The 15378-nt window shown below is 39.8% G+C and overlaps 1 protein-coding gene and 1 long non-coding RNA gene across 3 annotated transcripts; one reads left to right on the top strand and one right to left on the bottom strand.

Annotated features, from left to right (window-relative positions):
• Positions 1–5762: 5762 nt before the first annotated feature.
• LOC121896795 (hyaluronidase PH-20-like) lies at positions 5763–13238 on the bottom strand. 2 transcript variants are annotated; one of them, XM_042410820.1, is made up of 5 exons: positions 12797–13238; positions 10990–11080; positions 8161–9124; positions 6431–6520; positions 5763–6332 (listed from the first exon to the last, which is right to left on the bottom strand). In XM_042410820.1, exons 3-5 carry the CDS (start codon positions 9103–9105, stop codon positions 5904–5906), a joined length of 1464 nt encoding a protein of 487 aa, XP_042266754.1. In that variant the 5' UTR covers positions 9106–9124; positions 10990–11080; positions 12797–13238; the 3' UTR covers positions 5763–5903. The 2 variants fall into 2 exon arrangements, with proteins under 2 accessions (XP_042266754.1, XP_042266753.1); XM_042410819.1 differs by lacking the exons at positions 10990–11080; positions 12797–13238 and adding an exon at positions 10167–10723.
• On the top strand, positions 11211–11629 carry LOC121896837. Its single transcript, XR_006096125.1, has 2 exons — positions 11211–11290; positions 11392–11629. It is a non-coding gene; the product is annotated as an uncharacterized LOC121896837 (long non-coding RNA).
• Positions 13239–15378: the final 2140 nt, after the last annotated feature.

Here is a 15378-nt window from a genome sequence, read left to right as displayed (position 1 = left end):
CCAAAATACCAGATGTTGCAGTAAAATCTCTGCTGGTAGAAACTGCAGCAGCGTTTCAGTGTTTTATGGTCGTGTTCAGACTCTGATGAAAGATCCTGGTCTCTGTTTAATACAACGGCAGCATCTTTAATTAACCTGAACCAAACCCGGGTCTCTGCACCCCCCCCCCTGACCTCCCACTGCAGAGACACACAGGAACGTAGCTTCAGGCAGAGACTTCTTCTACGTTTTCCATCAGCTTCTGTTCTGGAGAGGCGACAGAGAGACTTTTTTTTTTTACATGAACTGAGCTGTGATGAAATTATAATAATCTGATCTGCTGAGTCGGTAGCGGCGTTCTGTGTGCAGGAGCTGCGTGTCCCTCAGATCTTTGTTGTGTGAAATCAGAAACAGCAGTAGGGACGAGATGACTGCAGCCGGCCGCTGGAGGAGGAAAAACGCTTCTGACAGCAGAACTGAAAACAGAAGAAAAACACCCCGCTGCCTCGAGGACACAAACAGAAACAGTGTCAGTGTGCTCGCTGACACACTGAGCTCCACATAAATGTACTCTGAGATTCACTTTTGTACATTTTGAGGTATTTTACTTCATGCTGTTAGAGCCTCTTTAGTGCTGCATCAGTTACTGTTACTGCTCTACAAACTGCTGCTCTTGCATTTTGGGCTTTTCTTCAGTATGAGTGAAAAAACGCCTGCACACTTACTCAAAGCTACAAAATGTTATCAGATAGTTCGTATGAGATAGTTTAATAATAATAACACACCTATATTTATACATCCATGCTCACTGATAGGCTGATAAGCTCCATGATGACGGGTGTGTTTAACCATCCAGCCTGCACACGGTGATAAACATCTCAAAGCAATTATCAGTTCAATAAAGTGCATCAAAAAGAGCATCCCTCAAAAAAAAAAAATCACAAATATCAAAACATATATGTCATATGTCACACATTACATCAGATTCAGCATCACATATATCAAAATCTACATCACTTTCATTCTATAAAATAAGAAAACTGGCACAGATATCGACGGCCGAAGAGCAAAACCTCCGATCTGAAAAATACACTTTTTTTGAGAAAACTAAAAAAAACTGGTTTTCTTTCAGAATGCTATTTGTTAAAGACACCCAACACATAATACACTGTTTTTGGACTATATTATTATATTATGTGTTATAGATATTAATGCCTCTCAATGTGCAGATTGGATCTTTTGCACTTGGTGCAAGTTGGAAGAGGTTCTACAAAACGATGCTCTAAATTAAGTTAATAATTCAAATAAAATTAAGTTTGTTTTCAGGTAAAAACATGTAGTAAATGTAATAGTTACTACATTGTAGTATACAAGAGTCAGAATTCCTTAAATTCAGTGTATTTGCTTCCTTGTCTGCTGGAGATGAATGTTCAGTGATTCGTGCTGTAGCCTCTCTACACATCCAGAGACTCTGCGTTGTGTTTTTGTTTTGTCGTGTGGCTTTTCTGTCACAATGAAGGGCGGGATTATCCTGCAAGACAGACTGAATATGAGCAAAACCTTCCTCGTTCTCATCATCCAAAGTGAAATCCACCAATCAGAAAATTCTGCAGATAGAAGGTTTTGTGCTTTGGCCATCGATATGTATTATATTTACAAATGTGTGTGTCAGGATCTGGGATTATAAAGCCTTCAAGAAGATACAAAAATCTATTTCACACTTTAGAGAAAATGTTTAATTTCATATTCTTGATTCAGATCTTGAGGTGAACGAGTCTAAAGAGTGAAAATGTAAAAACTCTCTTTGGATCAGGAGGGTTTTCACATCGTCTCCTCTTCTTAGAGATCTAACACCAGTGTGTCTGAGAGTTACAGGTCACACTGGTCCTGCTGCATCAGTTACTGGCTGCTCTACAAAGTCCTGTTCTTGTATTTCAGCCCGGTCTTCGGTGTGACCTTTTTTAAAAACCTGAAATGAAACACAGACAGACGGCAGCTTCCATATCTGCTGTTTGGAGCCGCTGTCAAAAAATGTTCTGGTTTCTTTAACCTCATTAGTAACTCAGCTAGAACGCTGGCGTCTGCTCGTTGGCCCTCGCTCCCTTCTTGTCTCTCCAAATGTCATTTTTGGAAATCTGCCTGGACCTTTTCATTAAAAAAAAAAAAGAGGCAGGTATTCACTGGTATTTTGTTTACAGCCACATACTGTCCTTCATCTTTAAAGACACAGACACAGACGGTTATTTAGACCTGCCGCTCTGTTTCTGTGTCACCTACAGTGTTTCTGACACTTTCAAAAAGAAACTTTAAGGTGTTTTCTTTTTGTCAAAACCTCATTTATGCACATAGTCACTGTGGTTCAGGAGCTACAGCCAGAAGAGGAAGAGTTTTAAAACCAGAAAACAGGAAGACTGGAGTTTACTTCTCATTATTTTAAATAGTTGTCAGTTTTGAAGGGGAAGTTGTGCCTCAGAGTCTGAAGTCCCTGAGGGGCTTTATTCATTCATGCCAGCTGACACTGGGTTTCTACAGTGGACTGGTCTGTGTTTATATTTATGACTCCAAATGTGAATGAAGCTTCAGTAGCTGCTGAGAATGAAAGGAAAAAATGAAGAGAGACCCGACCCCCCCACCCACCATCACTACCGCCTCAGCCTCTCTTTGTGCACCGTATTCAAATGTTTTTCCATATTACTCTACAGTCAGTGTTTTTGGTGTTTTTCATCGGTCTATTAGTGTTATTTTCTTCTTGTTTTTTATAAAAGTTTGTATAATTGTGAGGAGGGAACTGGTTCAGCTGTGATACTTGTGGTTCAGTGAGTCTGATATGTGGAGGGACGGAGCTCTGACTCCCCCTACAGGACAACAACCTGCAGTGCAGCTCAGACAGTTTCTCCTGCAGCAGAACTCAAATCCTCCAATCTCCGATTACACCTTAACACATGTTTAATTTCACCTCAGTTTTAGTGCTATATGCAGGTAATGCTGGAATCATTAGAAAACATTGGATGAACTCCTGGGTTTGTACATTTGTCTAATATTGGAGTTTCACCCTGGGGGAGTGGATATTTATGGTCTGCTACACAATTTTTCAAGCATGTCTTAAAACATCAGTCAGGTGTCCGTATGAACAGTGAAAGAGGTTTTCCTCGCTGTAATCATTCCTCCTGTTCATACTGGATATTAAAAGATCCTTCAAATGTGCTTTCAATGGAAGTGATGGAGGCCAAAGTCTACAGTGTGTCCACACAGTCATTTAAAAGTCTCTGTGAAGCTTCTATTCAGCTTCAGCAGTCTGAGTTAGTCATATCAAGTGGATATCTGACACATTTACAGTCTTTTTAGCATCAAATTCCCTCTTTGTGTTTCCTCGGACAGTGTTTCCCTGTTGAGCTGCAGGTGGAAGTATAGTAACAAAAAGAGGAACTTTGGCACTAAAAAGACTGTAACGTTGAAAGATATCTACTTGATTTGACTCATTTGGACGCTGAAGCTTCATATTAGCTTCACATAAACTTTTAAATATATTTTTGTCCTCCAATCACTTCCATTGTAAGGTCATTATGAAGGGATCTTCTAATGGTCAGTATGAACAGGAGGAATGATTACAGCAAGAAAAACAGGTTTAATGTTCATTTAGGCTCCTGACTGTTGTTTTAAGACACATTTAAACAATAGTGAACCACTCCTTTAACTTCTTAGTACAGAGGTGCAGAGCAGCTCCTCTCAGATTGAGTCTGTTTGGACTCTAGTAACCTACTCAGATGGATTATTAGACCAAAACCTGTCTGGTGAGTCTATGATTCATAAAATTTTCCAAGACTCAACTGCCTGTCTAACAATTTTAAATAGAAAAAAAAAGTTTCTTAATGTCAGTTGCAAGATGTTATGTAAGATTATGACACAATCAAGAATTGATGATGCATGCAACTTCCATTATCATGCTCTCGTTAAACCACAGAGCAGCTTGCGAACTGTACAAAACACAATGATTCATTCATTCATATCTTTGATTATCTGAATAAAGAACATTTTAACTCCTTACAGTGGTGAAGGGATCTTCTAAGGGTCAGTATGATCAGGAGGAATGATTACAGCAAGAAAAACAGGTTTCAGTGTTCTGACTGTTGTTTTATGACACACTTGAAAAAGTGTGAACTCGTCCTTTAATCATCTAACTAAATAAGTTTTATTTTGTGAGACAGGAGCTGTTTCAGACAGAGGCTGAACTGAGAGGCTGCATAAAGGGCCACCTGCATCACAATTAACAATCTATTAATGTAATATACATTAATATATTAGTCACAAAGGCCAATTTTCAATAATGAGTACTTTTACTTTAATACGTTAAGTACATTCAGCTGATAACACTTCTGTACTTTCACTTAAGTAGAATTTTAACCCTTTCATGCATGGTGTCCACTACAGTCGGCAGTCTTGAACCATGTAACTTGTAGCACCATGTCCCAACTACCAGGTGTTGAACCCCCAAAGTGTCGTCTACAATTTCAGCTGAATATCATTTTTGACTCTCTTTTTTGTGAATCATAAATTCAACATGGCGGCGGGTGGAGGAAATGCACCGAGTAGTTCAGGAATATCTGTTAAATACTTTTATTCTCAGAGAAAAAAAACAGGTAAAAAGTATATTTTTCAACTAAATAAGATGTCTGAAATACTTTTATCAAGTTTTTAATAATATTTTTCTTGTACATTATTTTCTGTGACTGAAAATACATCCGTCCGCTCCGGTGGACGTCATGCAACAAACAGTACATTCTGTCTATCGGGCCTCGGTCTTGTTTTTCAAATGTCCTCTCTATTGTTGTTGTTATCTAATGTTCCTATGTGTATTCATACCATTTGCTCTTAGTAATAAAATAATATATATATAAACATATATATATATATATTGCCTATATTGATTTCCATGAATAACTTTTTACTCCGTTGGTGTCCACTACAGTGGACACATTTCAAAATTCAATATATTAAAAAAAAAAAAAGTTACTGACATGATTTTTCACTTGTTTAAGAATAAAAATAAACAGTAAAAAATTTTTACTTTGTGATTTCATAATTCATGCATGAAAGGGTTAAATGCAGGACTTTTACTTGTAATGGAGTATTTATACAATGTGGTATTTTACTTATTTTACTTTTACTCATTGATTCTTCCACCACTGCTTACAGCTGAGTTCTGTGCAAGAAATTCTTTCCTTTATTAGCCTGATAACGGACGTGTGTGTCATAGTGGAATCTGGGGAGAATTTACGACTCTGTGATATTTTATTTCAGACGAGACATGTGAAACCTGAACCTGGAAGCATCTCGTTTACAGAGTCTCCGTTTGGTTTGGAACATAACCAAGGCTGGTTCACGAAGTGTCAATAAATTATATATGTAGAAAGTTTCAACATCTCCAGTTCAACAACTGATAAACTCTGTACGCTCATAAAGACATTGTGATATAGCTGAAAGTTCAGGAGCAAGCAAGTCGAAAAGTGTAATTTAATAGATTGCAAATGTATAATGTGGGAATTTGCATATTTGTTTTATGTCGAGGGGTTGATGTGTCAAAACCTTGTTTTAATATCATAATAATAATAATATCTGTCATGCCAATAAATGCAACTTTTAGCGCTTTACAAATTCTAAAAGACATTTTAAACTTCATTTTATGTAGACCATGTGAGCACATGGTCTACATAAAATGAGTTCACACGGCCACCAGGCTGCAGGTTACTCCTCCATTAATATAAAAGAGTGAATGAGAGATTTGGTTAAACTAAATAAAAATATCTTTAATGGCAAACCAGATAAAAACAGTCACAAAAAACAAGTAAATGAATGAACAACAGGCTCAGATATCTTTAAACATCTTGTCACACACAAATAGTCCAAATTTTCTGTTAATTTACAATTTACATCACAACATACTTCAGACAGACTATTATCATCCCCAGCAGGAGGAGGCGGGACCTGTCAGAAGTGCGGCATCCGGCAGAGCGACCCCGTGGGTTGACGACGGCCTCCTCGATGACGTTGAGCGTCAGGACCGATCGGCACGGCTCCTCGCTGTAGCACATGCAGTCAAAGTTGCGGTCGAACCAGTCGATGTCGTCCTGCGAGAGGCCGCCGCTCACAGTGAGCGGGGCGCCGAGCCTTTGCCGCTGGATCCTGTAACGGCGCGGGTCGAGGTGGAGGAAGACGTCGTCGTTCCAGCGCTTCCTCACACAGCGACCTCGGCCCTGGCAGATCGCGTCACTGCACATCTGCGTCGCCGTGGAGACGTTCAGGATGTACGGGTTCATGACCTGCTCCAGGTGCTGTCGAGCGTCAAAGCAGGAATCCTACAGGAGACTGAGTCAGTTAGTTGCTGTGAATTAAATTTAGCAGAAGAATATGTTCAAAACTTTCCCAAAAAACCCAGAGTGATGTCACTTCCTACCTCAGAGTCGGTGACGTTCATGTCTCCCCAAGAAACAACACCAGCGGCGCCGAGAGCAGCAGCTTCTCCGATAGTGTTGACCAGATCAAACTGTGAAATAACAGCCAGTTAGAGAAAAGCAGGAAGTGGCCTTCTACCAGCAGATCATGTTGATTGATAAATAGCAAAACTCTGGGTCCATTTCCAGGTATCTTGTTAAAAAATAACTAAAATGACACCTCCTCCTCAAATACCAGCGCTCAGGTCGGTTACATTGTTATCTCAGTGTCTCTCCTCTGCTCCGCTGTTACGTCTATCAGCAGGTCTCAACGAGGGGAGTCACATCCACCTGCTACATGACGCACATTTCCTTATTTGGACATCACTCCTGGAGTTTGGGGGTGTTCCCCAGAGATAAAGCTGAACTACTGACACACGCAAAGTGCTTTCAAGAGACTCTCCATAACCTGTTGTTCCTCTTCTTCTTCTTTCCACAGTTAGGTTGTAAAAAATAGGCAATAAATGAAAAGTGCAAAGCAAGAATTGCCTTTGAAGTTCTTCCCTACACGTTACACGGTGTGCTGTCTCTGTGTTACTTCCTACCTCAAATTCAAAACCCTGACACTTGCTTACAAAATAGCAACTAAAACAGCTCCTGCCTACCTGAACTCCCTCATTCAGGTCTACACTCCCTCCCGCCCACTACACTCTGCCAACGAAAGGCGCCTGGTACCACAACAGGACCCTAAGTCACTAGCTAGACTCTTCTCCTCTGTAGTTCCCCGGTGGTGGAACGAGTTACCAAACTCTGTTAGATCTGCAGAGTCCCTCTCAATCTTTAAGAAAAGACTAAAGACCAGGCTCTTTCGTGAACACCAAAAAAACAAAACATGCTTCTATGCACTCAATGCACTCTAATCATTGCCTTGTTGCACTGCCTGTTGGCATCTACGTCCTATCGGGCCCAAACTTAAGCTTTATGGCACTTACTGGTGTTGTTGTCTCCTGACTAGATCCCTGCTTGTGTTGTATCAGTGTCATATGTACGTTGCTTTGGATAAAAGCGTCTGCTAAATGAAAAATGTAAACGTAATGTAAATGTAAATGTGTTATGGGTGTATAAATAGGTAGAGGTCTGTCTGCTTATTTACAATGCACTTGGTTTTAGTTCAGTTATCAGCGCAGTCGTCTATGATCTGGGAGACTCAGGTTCAAGACCCGTTGTGTTAGGGTTAGGGTTAAGGTAGTTTATTCATAAACACTTTAACACTTTAATATCCTAAAATTAAAAGCATAATAAAAACAAAAACTGGATTTTTACACCTATTTCCACTTTCGTTTGGATACAAATCCAAATGTAAATAATTTTTGCGTTGCCTCAACAAATATAGATACAAATACAAATACTGGGCTCTCTGCACAGCCCTAGCAAGTACAGATAGACTTTAAATTAAGATTTAACGTGAGCACACACACTAAAAATCACTAGGTAAAAATTTTATCCAGTTTCTTGTCAATAGTCTCTACATGGACACCTGGGAGTCAGTTCTGTCTCTTCCACCATGTCCCCTCACCAAAGGAGCAAAGGTCATCTGTATATACACTATTTCCTCTTTGGTATTTTTAAGTGTAAACTGTTGCTATGGTTACCTGCAGTGTAATATACAATCACATAAGCGAGGGATCAGTATTTTCTGGAGTAACCTACATTGTGCCTAAACGTGACAAAAAGGTGTTTTTTTGTGTCTCACCTCTGACATGTAGTCGTCAACGCTGTCCTTGTACACGGGGCGGATGTAGGCGTAGACGGGGATGGAGTAGGAGCTGTTGGGGAGCGTTGACACCCTCATGGCCTCCTGGATACGATAGCGGACGAACAGTCGGGCCTGCTGGGAGTCTCTGAGCACCAGCTCCAGGTAGATGGAGGGAAAGAGCGCCGTGGACTCTCTCCAGAGCCACAGCAGCTCGTCATTCCTGTTGTACTCGATGGCGGGACACTCTCCGGTGAAGCCGTCCATGTCCTTGTTGTAGTCATAGTTGTAGCAGTCGGGGTACAGGTAGTAACCCCACAGTCTGTTGGGCCTCAGCCTCTTCCCGATGCGGATGGATCGGATAAAGTACCTCTTGGCTGCGCGTTCGAAGACGATCTTCGCCCGGTCCTCCGCCTCATCATCGGTCAACGTCGCGTTCTTCTTCTTGACCGTTTCGATGGAAATCTGTCGGTAGATGTCTTTGCTGCCCCAGTTTCGGATCCACTGCGGCCTCCACTCCTCAAAGTCGAGCACGGCGAGGCCCGGCTGATCGGCGGGGATGTAGTACTCAATGTCATCCTCCGCCAGCTCGTGATGCTCCTGCAGGTCTACCAGCTGCGGCAGGCCTTCATCGTACATCTCACCGGTGTCTTCGTCCACGTAGGGGAAGATGCCAAAGCGGTCGGTGTAGAATATGGAGATGCTCTGGTTGGTCGCCGTTTTCAGCGTGCTGCTGACGAAGTCGAAGTAGGAGAGGTCGAGGGGCATGCCGAAGCGGATGTTGCACAGCTCGGTCGGAGCGTTCCACATGAAGAGGAAGGGGAGGTTGGAACGGATGGGAGGGTCCGTCCTCGGTAAGGCGTAGCTGGAGCACAACAGGGCCAACGTGGCGATGACGACAGAGAGGAAATGTTGTTTGTCATCGAATCGTTTGACTTTGTTCATTTTGAAACAGGAATCTGATCTGTGAAGAAAAGGCAACAGAACAATAAGAGGTGAGTATCAGTTCTGTAGCTCTAAAATGAGTAAACTTTGTCCTGATGTCAGAGTTGCTCACACTTCATGAAGGTTGTCTCCGAAAAGGGACAAAAGTAAAACAACTACATACAAATTTTCACACAAAGGTGTTAAACTTAGACAAATCTAGTCTACAGACAGTAACATGTTTCTCTCTGCCTTCCATAACGTAGTAACATTCTTGCACACGGAAAGCATAATTTAGCCACTTTTCAAAACCCTTAAACTTCAGTCATTCAGTTCCATGTTGTATATTCAAGATTTGTCCACATAACTTAAACTAACTTTAACTAACTTACTTACATTTTTTAGTCATGCTCGCGTCATGGTTCTGTGGTAATATCACAACAACTACTGTATGGATTGCGATGTAATTTGATGCATTGACATTCATGGATCCCCTGACTTTTCCTCTCGTGCCACCATGAGGTTCACATTTGTGTTTTAAGTGAAATATCTTAACAACATTTAATTAAATTTCGTACAAACATTCATGTCCCCCTCAGGATGGATTGTATCAGCCTTTGTGATCCTCTGACTTTTCATCTGGCGCCATCATCAGGTCACAATTAATCTGTCCAACACTTTGATTTATGTCCAGTAACCTTCAAAATTTAAGATGTTCCCATAGCTAGCCATAGATTTACTTTGTAATTAGTGCTAATTAGCAAATATTAGCATGCTAACATGCTAAACTAAGAGAGTAAACATGGTAAACATTATACCTACTAAACTTGTTAAACTTGCTAAAGCATGTTAGCATTATCAGTGTGAGTATATTAGCATGCTAATGTTAGCATTTAGCTCATAGCGCCACTAGTATAGCTGTAGATGCTTCTGGTTTCCACGTTAAAGCTAGTTGAGGTGTATGTTAAGGGGTTAAAAGTTTTTAAAACAAGTTTTTAAATTTGCAGGATGGTAGAATTAGTTTTTAGGCTGATGATGTAGAGATGTATCTACGATGTCCTAACACCTGTTCTGCAGCTTACCAGGTTCAACAGCAGGAAACAGCACCTGGCGGGGAAGTCGCTGCTCAAAGTCTTATTTAGGTCAACAAAATGTTCTCTGTCTTCTGTTCAGATGTATTTTTACAAATTTAAATTTGAATGTTGCATTCTGACATCATCATAGCAAGAAAAATGTGTTGCTGTCAAAAAAAGAAACTCATATTAACGTCAAATCTCCCCGTTTAAATCTGAAAAAGTGACTGAGAAGGATTTTCCTGTAAGATATTTGAACATCTGAGTGTTTGAAGCTATTTATACCACACAGGTGAGTTTTAAATATCAGGAAGATTTAAGTTTGGTTTTTTTAATTCAGTAATAGCAGCAAAATAACTCTGCTAAAAACTCTGCATTCACAGAGAGTCTGGTCTGATTTTGTAATAAAAAGACAGCAGGTGATTTTACACATCATCCCCTTAAAGTCCCAAACAGTCATTATTTTTCATGATATTAATGAATTGTGTTTAAAAATAGATTCACTGTTTGCTTCAAAAATAAACATTCTAAATGTGTCCAAATGTATTTCCTGCAGAATGAGAAGAGTTTAGCTGGCAATCAAATAAAACAGAAAATAAAAGTTCCTTATATTGACTTTGTGTGTCAGTGTGTCGTCATGTTTGTGTTTATCAGCTGCTTCATTCACAAACATCTTCCAGTGTGTCCATGAAGGGAAACAACGGTGTCCACACACTGGAATTTAGCGCCAAAAAAAAACTTTTTAGGGTCAGAGCCAATCAGCAGCTACCACATCTCGCGGCTGAAGAATGTTAAAGCGCCGCCGACGGCCGCTGATTGACAGCTGGCTCACCTGCTGCTCTCCTCTGGCTGCGGTCTGAGCACAGGTGCTTGAGTTCAGGGGGTTTCGTTGTGACTCGTTATCAACCACCGATGCAAAACACCTGGGAAAGACAGGAGAAGAGATGCAAGGAGAGAGAGACAAAGTGGAGATGTTGAACTGAGCTAAACATGATCCTGCAAGAGTGAAGTGTTTGATTGATTGTGGACTTCGTGAGAATTTAGTATTTTGCTTCCATCAAGAGAACAGCAACACCTGCTGCACCAGCTGAGTTTGATCGAGTGTAAAGTCACCACTAACTCTGCTGTTACTGGTTAGTTTCACACTAAACTTTCCACTTTATTACTTAAAAATTCAGGTAAATTGGGAGAGAAACTACAGCCTAACACACTTTAACCACTACATGTTCTTTAGTGTTGTCAGTGAAGTTTTTTCAGCCCAGCGGATCGGAGGAACCTCCAGTTTCAAGTTAAAAATAAAACTGTGGAGTTATGACAGGTGCAACGACATGGCACCACATGCCGTGACTTCAGGAAGGATTTATGTCTTTAATATCCTGCAAAGAGCTGCTGGCTGAGTAAATGTTTGGTGTTTCCTTTGTTGCGTAAAAAAAAGAGATTAAATATGAATCAGCAGCGCCGCTTCAGTTGAAGTCACTATAGTTCTCGTTTCATTGCAGCGACTAAACAAGCAGTTAAACATTTCTCTGTTATTGAGAAATAACACATAAGAACACTTTCTCTTTCCTCAATGACTGAGGCTGTGAGGACACGTCACTTGCAGCTGCTCGTGTGAAGAAACACTGTAGCCGAAGGCGGCAAAACTCAGCCTGAATGAATAAAGATGTGCTATCTGAAAAATGTAAATGCACATCCATAAACCACAGTTTAATATAGAAAATGAAGGCTGAAAGGCTGCAGTGTTGATTACAGCCACAATACATTCACCAGCCACTTTATAGGGACACCTGTTTAATCTAATACAATCCAACACAGCAGCTCTGCTATAAATTCTACTTTTATGAAGCTTCTACATTTTCAGTTTTTGTTGACATTGTCAGAAAAGGTGAAAATTCTACTTTATGTTTATTATTGAGGTCGTTTTTAATCAGAATCAGCTTTATTGCCAACAACGTAATCAGATTACACACAAGGAATTTGACTTGTGTTGTTACGGTAGCAGTAAATACTACAAATAAATACAAAAAGAAGAATTTACAATAGAAGAAAAATGCAAAATATAAAATAATATTCTTTAAATGTGCTCTATAAATAGATTTAGATTAGAAAAAGATGTAATATTCCACTTTGCCCATCTGCCAACATCTGTGCTGATACTGTTGTATTTATATTGTATTGATGTTTTGATGATAAATCTGTTATATGAGGCTTAGTCAATACAAAAAAACCAACACAAAGGAGCAAACTGAAATCAGACACCTTACAGACCATACAGATACTTCTACTTCTAATTATAGTTGTCTGTCTGCAGTCTCACATAGTCAAATAGTTTTACACACTCTGCACAGTGTCAGCTTTATTATTTTTACAAGGTCACAGGATCTGATGTGTAAATACAGTATCTGTGTCTCCAGGCAAGTTACAGACAGATATTTTATAGGTTTATTATTTGACAGTTTTATGATTTCTGTCATGTCAGAAACACTCCTGTCGGTTTATTTTAAAAGCAGAAATAATGTCACAGCTGCTGCTGAACTCGACCCCAGTAATGTTTCAGGTTAAACTCTCAGAAAAACACCAATAAACCTCTTGAACCCAAATGAGACAGTTAAATGAGACGTCATTAACAACGCACCAACCTGCTCTGCTCTGGTGGGGGGGTCCCGCTGTCCAAACTGCCCGCTTGGTGAAAGCTGAAATGATTACCTGTTAGTCGTAAACACTAACCTCACACTCCTCTGTGAGTCTAAATCGCTCGTCTTTAAATGAGCTGTTGCAGCAGCTTAAATTACAGCCAGAACACTTGTGGAAACTTGTCAAAGCAAAGTGGATCTGCAGCCCTGGGGTGTTCCGTTTTTTATTGGGAGGTCCTGAAGTTTTCCAGGCTGTTTTTTTTTTTCTCCTCCTCCTCCCTGCCTGGAGGAAGATATCTGAGGAAGCTCCAGGTTGAAGACAATGCGGTGGACAAATATCCGAGGCCTCTGTCCGGACACGTGAGGAATGCAAAGACAGTTTGAACTTGGTCAGCTGTGATTGGAAATCTACTGAGGAAGTCCAACTGGTTTATCATCAGGATGATGAATCACACGGCTGATTCCATTACAGATTACCAGCAACATCTGCCCAAAGTTCAGACTTATTATCAACTGATTTTCAGTTGGATTTAGTCAACAAGTCTATTAAAGGGAAGATGTTTTCCACTAATTTTGCCAGCAGAGTGAATAATACGAAATTTTCCCTAAAATTAAACATTCTGAGAAAGACAAGTCGTCACAGGAAGTGCTTTGTCATGTTGTTAACTGTTTAAAAGGATTGAAAACACAAATAAAATCTGCAGTTAATCTGTTGATCTGTTTACATCAGACATTAGGGGACGTGTCCTAAACTATTGCCATGTTCACATTACAGGCCTTAATGTGCAATTCTGATATGATAGTCGATAGTTCATATTCATGTTTGTAAGTGACATGTATCCACTGAATAGTTAGTTCAGTTCCTTCTATAGAATGATGTATTTAATTTAAGTTGCTGTATAAATGATTATTTTTGTACCATAACTACATATAATGCTTGACATGTATGTACATATATGTGTGTATATATGTGGAATGTTTGTTGCTTTTGTTTGTGGTGTAAGTTATGTGTTTTTTTGTTTGTTTGTTTTGTTTTTTTTCTCTGTGGGTGTGAGTATTGAATATGTGTTTTATGTTTGTGTATAATACTAAAAAAAAACAACAACACTGAAATATGAGCCGCATCTGGAATAACAACAATAAGGTCGGATCATAAACATGGATGTACTTGCACACATGTCCAGGATTATTTAATAAACAATACAGATGATACGTGTTTGGTTTGTTTTTTGGCGGGCTGTGAGGTGCCGACACTGAGTGATGACGACAGGCTACATGTGCCAAAAAACCACATGAACTCCAATCTGAGCGTTCTGTGCCAGATATGGATCAGATGTAGAACCACATAGATCTGATATGAAAAGATAAACCTGATTTGGTTTGTTTATTTTTAGTGTTTTGGCAGCTTAACAGCTTGTGGTGCGATTAAACATGGCAGATGATGTTTTAGAGCTTGTTTGATGAAAACCGCCGGCCGCAACTGCTGGAAACACTCGATGTGTCTTAATATCAAAACTAGGAGCTAAATTAGGCTGAAAAGCTTCATAGAGTATACAATATATTAGGCCTGCAGCTAATCAATTTATCATTAAGTCCATAAAATGTCTGAAAATATCGAAAAATGCCCGTGACATCTTCAACAACAGTCCAAACCCTGATGGTTGTATTATCCTGTGTATCCTGTATGATAAAGAAAAGCAGCAACTCCTCACATTTATGAAGCTTTTTTGTTTGAAAAGTGACTGAAATGGTCCACTAATCGATTAATCAATTGTTGCAGTTCTTAAGTATTGATTAGCTGAGTCTCTCTTAACCTTTATTCTGACTTTTACCTTTTTATTTTCATGTTTCATATATATTTCTACTGCTACCATTAATAATAATAATAAACACTTTGTGATATGACGCATGTTTGATGAAAAACACACAGTGTACTAATTGACTAATCCTTGACCTTATTGTCCTCAGATTCTCGCCTACAGCACTGTCTCACCAATACAGACAGAAATTAAAACGCAATTATTGCATTTTATTCAGGGTGTGCCAGCGCCTTGATGTTGTTATTGCTGGTTTATTGACACACCTAAATGGAACAAATCCATCACCATGTTATCTACACCTGAACTTTCTTGCTATGACAAGTAAAAATATCTGCGGTAAGAACGGTCTGTTTCTCTCGTTAGTGATTCACACAGCACAACACGGGGAAGAACAGGTCACTGATTGACTGTAAACAGCAACGAGTTCAGATGCTGCCCTGAACTTTGTGTTTACTGCCCCTATCCTTCTTTAAACCTGCAAGAAAAAAGTGTTGAACTCTGACACATCATCAGCTTTTAAGTTGATATGTTGATCATGTTAGCAAACAGTTGTTTATTTCCACATCCAGCAGTTACGGAGCAACATTATCATTCATTTGGAGTCGTGTTTCTGTCCACCTGGTGAATGTAAGTCCAATATTCACTCTCTTTTAGCTCTGTTTTTACTCTCCACCAACTCCTGAGGGAAATATCTGGCTCTTTAGCTGCTAAATGCTCCACTATGTTCACCAGAAAGAAAGATTCAGAAAAACTTTTATTTAGGCCGCA

This window comes from Thunnus maccoyii, chromosome 5 (assembly GCF_910596095.1).
Source record: "Thunnus maccoyii chromosome 5, fThuMac1.1, whole genome shotgun sequence".
Lineage (NCBI taxonomy): Eukaryota > Metazoa > Chordata > Actinopteri > Scombriformes > Scombridae > Thunnus > Thunnus maccoyii.
This window is presented reverse-complemented; position numbering and strand designations above follow the sequence as displayed.